The 10020-nt window shown below is 41.0% G+C and overlaps 1 protein-coding gene across 1 annotated transcript in view; it reads left to right on the top strand.

Annotated features, from left to right (window-relative positions):
- Window positions 1–8913, top strand: part of HACD2 (3-hydroxyacyl-CoA dehydratase 2) — a 90659-nt gene extending 81746 nt beyond the window's left edge. The window contains exons 6-7 of the mRNA XM_060099445.1: window positions 640–818; window positions 5913–8913. Of these exons, the coding sequence (XP_059955428.1) occupies window positions 640–818; window positions 5913–5995 (262 nt within the window). The 3' untranslated portion in view covers window positions 5996–8913. The remainder of the gene's footprint in view (window positions 1–639; window positions 819–5912) is intronic.
- The last annotated feature ends 1107 nt before the right edge of the window (window positions 8914–10020 follow it).

Below are 10020 nucleotides of genomic sequence, written 5' to 3' on the forward strand. Positions count from 1 at the left end.
TCCTTTATTTTAAAGTGAAAAAAATTGTGTGGAGTCACCCATGTGATAGTAATTGTAGTTTTTTTGACTGGAAAATTATGTAATGACTAAAGGCTTATCATAAAAATTTTTAATGTCTTTTAAAATTAGGGTATATTTTATTTTTCACAAGAGCACGTACAGACATTTGAAAAGTTGTAGCAGTATACACACGTTGGATGTGCTGTTTTTTTCAGTCCACAGACCAGACTTTGGTGTACATTGTAGGGATTCCTGGACACCATGCTCCAACACCTTCCCCCGCAAACTCACCCCCACCCCACGAGGCAGGACCCTTCAGTATAAACCATGACTCAGTGCCCCTACTTTACCAATATTTGGCATCATCTCAGTTATTTTAGGGTGTTGTTTTGAAGAGTTGTTTATTTAGGCCAAATTTTGAGGCTGACCAAACACATTTCTTTTATTTTAGAACATTCAGAAGCATACTTGCTTTGGCCCTTTTCAAAAACTGGCTTGTAAAACCTGAATTTAAGCAGTGGGTAAACAGGGAAATGTATAAACGATAGCTTTCTACCAAGTAATCAGTATTGGTGGGGATGCATCTTTCTACTAAAGCTGGCTTTGAACCTCAGTAATGAATATTTTGTTTTGTTTTAGGTACACGCTTTTCATTGTGCTGTACCCAATGGGAGTGTCAGGAGAATTGCTCACAATATATGCTGCATTGCCCTTTGTCAGACAGTCTGGCCTGTACTCCATCAGTTTACCTAACAAATACAATTTCTCTTTTGACTATTACGCATTCCTAATTCTGATCATGATCTCCTACATTCCAAGTAAGTAGATGTTTATGCATATATTTATTTATGTTTCAAAAATTGGCTCAAGAATAACTAGAGTTGGGCCTCCCTGGTGGCGCAGTGGTTAAGAGTCCGCCTGCCGATGCAGGGGATACGGGTTCGTGGTGCCCCGGTCTGGGAGGATCCCACATGCCGCGGAGCGGCTGGGCCCGTGAGCCATGGCCGCTGAGCCTGCGCATCCGGAGCCTGTGCTCCGCAACGGGAGAGGCCACAACAGTGAGAGGCCCGCATACCGCAAAAAGAAAAAAAAAAAAGAATAACTAGAGTTAAATGCCTTTGGTTGTTTTTACACCATAAATCTAATTTATTGGGAACGCTTTGGTTTTTGTTGAATGCCGACCGACTGTCAGAGGGAATTTTCTCTGGTAGTGATTGAATAAAGATGAACCCTTCTCAATACAGCTGCCAAAATGCAGTGCTTCTCAGTGTGTGTTTTAAACAGTGAATTCCAGGATAGGTTAACTGTCTATTGGAGGAGAGTACTGAGTGGAAAGCAAAAAAAAAAAAAAGCCATTAAAGACCTTACCTTGAGTTTTTCTGTCTCTTGAGAACTACTTGTTGTGGTATTTGAAAAACACTGTAAAGAGATTTTTACATTTTTACTGTATCAAAATAGACAGTTACTTCACTTTTAAGGAATTGATAGTTAACTAGAAACAAAATAAAAATAGATTAATTTGTTTTTTCTATATTTATTTTCTTGTTTGGAAATAAACAAAGCCATCTGAATAGGACATAGTGTTATCTTCAGGATGGTTTCCAATTATTTTAATAATTCTGAAGGTTTAAATATATGGTAATCAAACACGCCTATCAGCACATTAACAGAGAGAAAAAGCCATGTTTGAGGCTTCTCTGAAATGAGTCATGTTTGCTGAGGAAGAGTTGTTTACTCCTTTTCTCAAATTCTGATGTTCAGTTGCAATCCTATGATTGATTTCCACATATCCAAAAGGATCTTGTTTTACCCAAGGACACGTAAAGTTAATGTTTCTTCTCATTTAGCTACTTCCATAGGCATTGTGACTCTGAATCTTATTTTAGTCTGTGAGATGCTATGTCCTCCCCTAAACCTCAGGTTAAATTCAGACTGGAGGGTTGGATTTTTCTTCAGCCCACAGCATTAACTGAATGAATCATCCTAACACAATCATAGGTGACATGTTTGTGTCCCCCTGTGGAAAATTGCATTTCATGCGTTGTGAGAAAAAAAGCACACCCCGATTTCATGTGAACATTTATCTTGGAGAAGTTCTTGGATGCAGTTCTGCTACATGATTCATTTTCTACTCTTTATTAATGATCAAGTCCTCCTCTCTGGTGCTAGAACCATAGTGGCTAAAGGACACCTCTCTTCAAATGTAAAAGGTAGTTGATTTTCAAACAAAAGATAAATATGGAAGAGTGTAAAAATTTACGTAATAAAAATTAACTTAGAGCTTTTCACCTTTCTAATTTTGTTCTCCTAGAGTTTCATTTCCAGTCTCTAGAGCAACAATTCCTAATTGCAGTTTTGCCACACCCAGGCTAACAAATACCCCAACGAGCACCACAGGATTTATTTAAATTCAACATAAGTCTTTGAATGGCGATAGATGCTGTATTGGGTCACTGGGAAAGGGGCAAGGAGAATATCATGAAATCAAACCAATAACAAGGTGCTGTGTCATTGACAGAAATCTGGGGCCCCTACCTCAGAGTTGCTGCAAGATTTTCTGTCTGTGGAAGAGAAGGAGGGGCTTTATTCCAGGAACAGTCCTCCAGGGCAGCCCGTGTCTGTCTGCACCTCGTGGTCTTTTTTGTGCTCTGGTGGGCAACCAGTGCTGCCCGGCCTTTTGCTTCTGCCTGCTGAGCTCTCAATGTAGCGAAGGGGCCTGGTCAAGCACAGGATGATAGGATTCCTGAAGGACAACAAGCCCAGTTCTCTGGGATTGTCCTTCTTGGCCTTAAAAGAGAAAAGAGAGAAAACACAGACCTTAGAGCCAGCTGTCTTACAGCGCTCTCCTCTCAACAGACGTCTGCTTTTACCCCAGTCCTTCCCCCGTCTTCCATTCTCGGCCTCTTTTTGACAAGAGAACTTGGCTTGGTTAAAAGCTGTATTCTTTCATTTCTAAGGCAGCTTAACTCTTGTAGAACAAGGACAGGGATTAAAAGGTTCCCTCCAAATCCCTAACTCCCCACCCCGGCTCAGGATGGTCATGCAGACCATATTTGTGTCTGCTGGCACTCACTATGCTTCTGGCCTGAGCCAATGGCCCTGAATGTTTTCAGTAGTTCAGGTTGTTAATATTGAGACCAGTTTGTACAGTTCATTCCAGCCAGCTGCACATTTCCAACTTTCCAAAACTTGGTATTTATGAGAAGAAAATGCAGAGTTAGGAGAGGTTGCTGTTGATATGCAGCTTTCTTTACCAAATTTGGTTTCCTTTCTACAACTTACGTTTCTTTTAACCCTCTTTAATGGGAAGTTAATGATATACATATCTTACATAAAGCAGCACCTCTTCATTATGGTCCTGACCTGATGTTGCATTGGTGCACACATAGCCCATATTGTGTATGGCCCATGAGCCGCAGCCCTGGGAGTTTTCTCATATCGAGGTGCTTTGGAGTCCCTTGCAAGATGCTCTTTTCTTCCTCTGCTGCAGATGCAGTATGAGTATGTACAGTATCCACAGGACTCAGTAGACATCTAAGTCCTGTTTACATCACCTCCCCCCATCCTTGTGCAAATTGGTGAAAGTTAGCTATAGGGGTGTTAGCTATAGCCTTAAAAAGGCTGTAGAAAGTTAGCTATAGCCTTAAAAAAAAAAAGGCTGAGAGAAATGAGAAACAATGAGTAGGGTGAGGGCACCAAGAAGCAGGGCACTCTCCACATTGTCAGTAACCATAACCTCACCTCTGATTTTTAGAGGAACAGAAGAAACTTGCCCCAAGCAGAGCATTTCCAGTTGCTCTCAGCCTTCAAGTCTTAAGAGAGCCCATTTCCTTACAGGAAGGTGGGTCCAGTGACACGCACAGCTCCCTACCCCGACTCGGACACACCAAGCCAGACACACATACGTGCACAGCCACCATCTCCACCCTCCATGTCCTGAACTGTAAGAGCAGAGGGTAGAATTCTAAATGGCCTGTTGGCAGGTTGAGATTTTCAGTGTAGTTAAAAGCAGTAGCCGTGCATCTGGAATTGTTTCAGCCACTGTGGTTGGATTCAGTGTGAACATGTGGGTAATTGAGATGGAGACAGTGTCACCCAAGTTCTGGTCACCTCTCAGAGCAGTAGAGAATTTCCAACCCAAGTACCCCCATTCTCCTGGCCTCCCCCACACTTTCCTTTCTCTTGGGCACTGAGAAACCTCTGGAAGATATAAAAAAAAATGAAAGGGCCATATTGGCTGTCCAGTTCTGACCCCTGACCCTCTGTAGCCAGCAGGCCCTTGCCTGGGGGACGAAGAAGGTATACTTGGCCGTCGTGCTGCCACTAAGGGCCTAATGAATGGCTTCTGGATCGTTGTCCTCCCTCAGAGCCTGTGGGGCTATAGCCACCTTATGAGTGGCGTAATAACAAATGCAGCCAGTGGAAAAGTCCTTAGTGTACCTTGCCTCAAAGTTTCCCTTTACTAAAGTAGGTCTGTAGAAATGTGACTGGCCACACATTTTCAAATGATTACAATTAGCATTCCTTATGGTTTAATTATATCTTTACTTCCAGTTTTTAGATTATAGAGCTTGTCACATTTTCTGGCTTTCATACCAAAATAGTTCTCTCACTGTTGAATTTTATGCACAAGCTGGGTCTTTTCTGTGAATAACTTCCTGCCTGCAAACAGTGAGTGGAGTGGATGGCAGCCCAGTTCGGCACCGGGGCCTCCTCTGCAGTTTATCAGATCTATGTGCACACACCCACTGATGTCTTGGAGTACTTTGGGAGGATCATTTGACATTTGGCCAACTTGGAATCCATTTAAAAAGGAAGAAACTGTGAGAGGAGAGTTGGCAGTAGTAGAAATTACCTCCCCCAAAACACAGGTTACTGTCTAAAAAATAGAGATTGGAGCGGTTGGGAAGGGAAGGAGGGATAGTGTACATCCAAGACCAGCTCACTGGAGTTTTTCACATGGTTTTTGAACCCCCAGTTTACAGTAACCTTGTGAAGGTCAGGTAGTTTAAGCTTGCATTTCCCAGCAGGGACACTATAGGCATTTGGGATGACACAGTTCTTAGTCACGGGGGACCGTCATGCGTTGTGGGTTTTGGCATTCCTGGCCCCTTGTGCTGAATGCCAGTAATCTACCCCCTTCGATACTCTCCCCCCACCCGCATTTCTAAATACTGCCTAGGGAGGCAGGACCACCGTATTCACTGGAGAACGAGTCCTTTTTAAAGTAGTCTATGAAATGACCAAGAACAGAATCTCCGGTGCCTAAGGGCTTGCTTTTCATATGGACTTTTTCCTCATCCAAACCTGGCTTAGTGGTGTTCAGATCAAACGTCATAGCGTTCCTCCCCCTCTTCAGTCTTCCCACTCAAAGAACAGCCTTTCTCTGGAAGTACTTTCAGGAGATCCTCCCTGACGACAGAGCCATAACAGAGAAGCCGAGACTAAGGGTCAGGAGCCCCGAGCCTGGTCCTGACTGTGTCAGTGATTTGCTGTGAGACCCCAGGCATGCGCCCACCCTCTCTGGGGCTTGAGTTCCTCCTCTGTGAACAGGAGTAATAGCTCCATCACTAGAATTCTTCCCCTAGTTGTTGGGGAATCAGAGAATACATGTGAAGATAATATGAGAGAGTGTCAAGAGTATCATTGGGCAGCTCTGTGGCATCTTGATTGGTAATGGTAGCGTCAGTAGTGTCTGTCATTCCAGTCCACGCTACCCTTCCCCCTCGGCTAAAGCGGGGAAGTCAGTCCCTCTGTGTTTGTCCTCTCTCTCCAAGCCCACTTTGTTACCTTCCTTAGTTGCTGGAAGAGAAAGTGGTCAGAGAGTCAGAGAGGACCTCAAGTCCATGTGCTTTACATAGAACATGTGATTTTAAATCATCTCCTTAATGAATCCTTTCTTTTCTTTCCAGTTTTTCCCCAGTTGTACTTCCACATGATACACCAGAGAAGAAAGGTCCTTTCTCATACTGAAGAGCACAAGAAATTTGAATAATTCCTGCTTCCTGCACACCCCCAGAAACAAACTTCCCAATGACAAAAGATGCTGCAGACTTTTTCTGTTCCCAGTACGTTTCATAGAAAATAAGTAAGAACTTTTTTTAAAATACTAAAAAAAACCAAACCAAAACAAAAACCAAAATCCAGTGTCACATGGGCCTGGGATTTTATAAAAAACAAAACAAAAGCTGTTACATAAAACATCCTTGCTGGTCCATTTCAGCATGTTCTTTCAACCAGAAGTTCCCAGTATTTAGGATGGCGCTGGAAAGGGATTTGGCGTTTTTTATCCTCCTGTTTCCTTCATGTGTCTGATAAATAAAGATCTGTAATACTAAATACTTGAGCGTTACAGTCTGAGTAATGAAGTTGTGCCCACTCAATGCCCAGCTTGCAGCAGTTATGTTTCAGTCTGCAGTGTGTTTAGCATTCCCTCTCAAAGTGCTTGACTGCATGCTGGAAGCCATTTGTTCTCTGGAATGCTCTGAAGTTATGGCTGGGACCTTCCCCTCTATCTAGTGAATGAATTATACAATGTATATATGTCTGTGAAGCTTTGGAGTAGTGCCTGTAATCAGAAAACAGCTAGAACCCTTTTGTTTGTTTTCAATCGAGTCATTACTGCCTGCCACTACGAAATGTGCTTGAATTTAATAAGAATTTAATAAGTATATTGTAGAGAAGCTACTTTATCTGGGGCTCAGCCTCAATCATATTTTAACAAAATGACAGTTCTCAGAAAGGGAAAGCTCAGTCACTAGTCAGTGACAAGTACCTTTCACAGTACCATTCTCAGAACACCCCTGAGCAAGGTGTTTGCCAAGAGCAATTCTTACTTAGGGACCTGACGCCAGTCTAGTTGCACAGGAGTAAAGAATCCATTAACGAAAGCACATGGAAGGCGTTACTCTAAAAATGGAGTCTGGAAGAACAGTCAGGAATGGGTTTATATGCCCTTATTATTTTACTTTTACATTTTCATTCATCTCTTCTGTTTGGATACTTTTCCTAATTATGGTCCTATGTAATTCCCACCAAGTTGTAAATCCAGAGGCAGTGAAATGTTCCAGTTGGGCAGTCATGAGCTAAAAGTAGTATTGTCCCCACATTTTGGATCAGCCAAGAAATACTTTGGACATATGGACATTGTCTAATTAACATCATGTCTCCATACTTTAATTGCTAAACTGCATTTAAGGCTCTTCAAGAAAGGGTTGGATAAAAATGTAAAGCCCAAGTTTAGACATGCATTAGATTTTAAACACAGAATGTTCTTTGCGCAAACTCCCCCCCTTTTTTTAATTGGTTGATCTGTAAAAGTCTAGCTTACTGACTGATTATCAATTAAAATATAATTGCTACTATTAGAAGTGTCATAATGGAAGACTAATTTTTAAATGCTTATTTTCATAGAAGCTTGAAAATTAAGATGAAAATGAGAAGAAAATATGCAGCCTAAAGTTTAATGCAGGTAGATGTGTAATAAATTATTTTTGAATTAAACATTAAAATTCTCCTTCTTAAAGTTAGCACTCTTAACTTGGGCGTGTTGAGATTAGAATCTATTCTTGTATTTGATAAACAAAATATATGGGAAAGATTATTTTTCATGCTTTATCTTTTTCTAAAATATATTTCTACTATAAAATAGAATCAATTTGGGTTATATTAGCCTTATTATTAATTTGAGTAAGGTTTTTTCATTTGGTTTTGGAATAGTTGTAGAAGATGGGATGAGAAATGCAGGTTTTCCAGAATTGCTGGCTTGGGGGTTTTATTCGGGCCTCTCTATAATAATTTGTCACTATGAAAAACAGCCTGTCACAAATAGTGGTTATGCATCAAATTGAACTTCGGCAACAAGAACGCAGCGAACAACTCCCTTCTCAAAAAGGGTCTCAACCCCAGTGTGCATTTTTGTCCATCAACATTTGAAGTGCTCATTGAAGATAAGTAAGCCATGCCACCGTGTCCTTCAGTCACCTCTCTCAGTAACTGGTTTCTTTATCTCTAACATGAATTCATTTCTCTTTGGAAGTGGCGGTGTTCTCTTATGAATTGAGAATGTCTAACCCCACCAGATGTCACATCTTCTTATAAAGTGTGAATGAGGAAGGTGGTGTTTTGGTGGGTATTTTGTCAGACTTACCACTTTCATTTCAGGGCACAGTCAAAGGCATCAACTGCCCAGCCCCCGACCTGATTGGGTGTTTCAGATCCCCCCCTTCGGGTACCACCTTCTGGCAGAAAATTCTTTGAGGTATGCAGTAGTGCTTTGTAGACACAAGCTGCTAATCCGCATCTTGCTGTGTTCTATTTGCTAAGGTTGGGTTCATTCATTTAACACGTACTGACCGTGGAGAATTAGTCATGGAATAAAGCACATCCTCCCTGATGAAAACGTTCTCTGGAGCAAACTTCCGACAGGAAGGGTTTAGACAGTGTAGCGTTAAGGCATGTGAAGAGATTGTGCCCTCACTTCCACTTATGTTTCTGGTTATTCGTTTATAATAAAAGGTTGGCGTTGATGTGGTACAACCTGCAAATTATTTTCAATTCTGAGTTTCAGATAAAACGTTATAAGACAATATCAGTACATACTGCTCCTTTGAAATTTGGGTAAAAAATTATACAACCATATATATAGTCATTTTTATATTTTTTCTATGTTGAGAAAACCAAAACTGTAATTTTATAAGTCTTTGATTCACTAAAATTATATAATTTAAATGTATTTTTTGTATATTTAGAAATAAGGAGTTCAAAGACTATGCTTAACTTTCTATGCATGCATTTGGAAGCTGTTTTTACCTGATAATGTTAATGTAGTAATAAGTTGTATTCATAAAATACTGATCTGTGTTGCATTTCAAAATAAACTGGTGTGTGCTCTGCCTGGATTTGAAATACTGACCAGTGAGTCTAGTGATTTTTCATACTGAATTGGCCTGAGAATGGTGTTACAGGATTATGGAAGAGTTTCAGTTCTGTTAACGGATTCCAGCTCTTTCTTTACAGTTTTAAAATCTATTTCTGCTGTTCATTAATGGTTCTACACTTACAGGAAAAATAAAAATAAATAGATTATATTAAGAGGTTTCCAAAAAGTCATTCTTCCTACCAGTCAGTCTTCAAGCTTACCAAGCCAGTCTCCAACCTGGCTACAGAAGGACAAGATGGATTCCTCATATAGGTGACCAAGAAAAATAGAAAATTAATCAGTAAAAGATTGAGGGCCCTTGTCTTACAATGTTTGTGTGTGTGTTTTAATCTAACTTTTCTAATGTAAGTTGAGAGGGGAAATACTGTTGCCCAGCAATGTTCATGTTATAGTAAAACCAGTACTTGGTCAAGTGGTTGAGTACCTCCTCCTGAAAACAACTCCAAATACAGAGCAATCCTAGGCACCACTTTACACACTGACGTCCACAGTAACAAGTGGGCAGAAAGACACTGAGAAGGGTACTCAGCTCAGCCACTTCTGACCTGCTAGTACCAGACCCTAGATTTCCTCACCTCAAAATGAAAGTGCCGATGCATCCCTGTGCCGGTCGCTTTCTAGTTATTTCTCTGGGTGATCTCAGGGTGCCTCCAGCAGGGACATGCCCCCTCCTGAGTCTGCCAGGTCTTTCTCAGAGTTGTCACCCTTGTCCGGGACCGTGGTCTTTGTTCCGAAAAGGAACATTTTCTTTCTGAACGCTGTCTGGTCACAGACATTACCAGCACAGTGGTTAGGACCACCTCTCTCCTCACATAGAGTTTAATCTGCTTCGGAGACACGCTTTCATTTATGAAAAGAAAGAAAATTATTTCAACTGAAATTGAAGAACAGAGGTAAAGTTAATAGTAGAGGCTACACAGAAAATACAACCTTTCAATCTTAGGGTGGTAATGGGAAACCAGCCAGGGCTTTGTAATTTGTCATTGTCATATTTTATGGCAATTTTGTGTACTATGTTAACATAAGCCCCAGCCTGAGGAATTACCATTGGTATAATTAAGAGACCTACTGTTACACAC

Source organism: Mesoplodon densirostris, chromosome 5 (assembly GCF_025265405.1).
Source record: "Mesoplodon densirostris isolate mMesDen1 chromosome 5, mMesDen1 primary haplotype, whole genome shotgun sequence".
In the NCBI taxonomy this organism is placed as follows: Eukaryota; Metazoa; Chordata; class Mammalia; order Artiodactyla; family Ziphiidae; genus Mesoplodon; species Mesoplodon densirostris.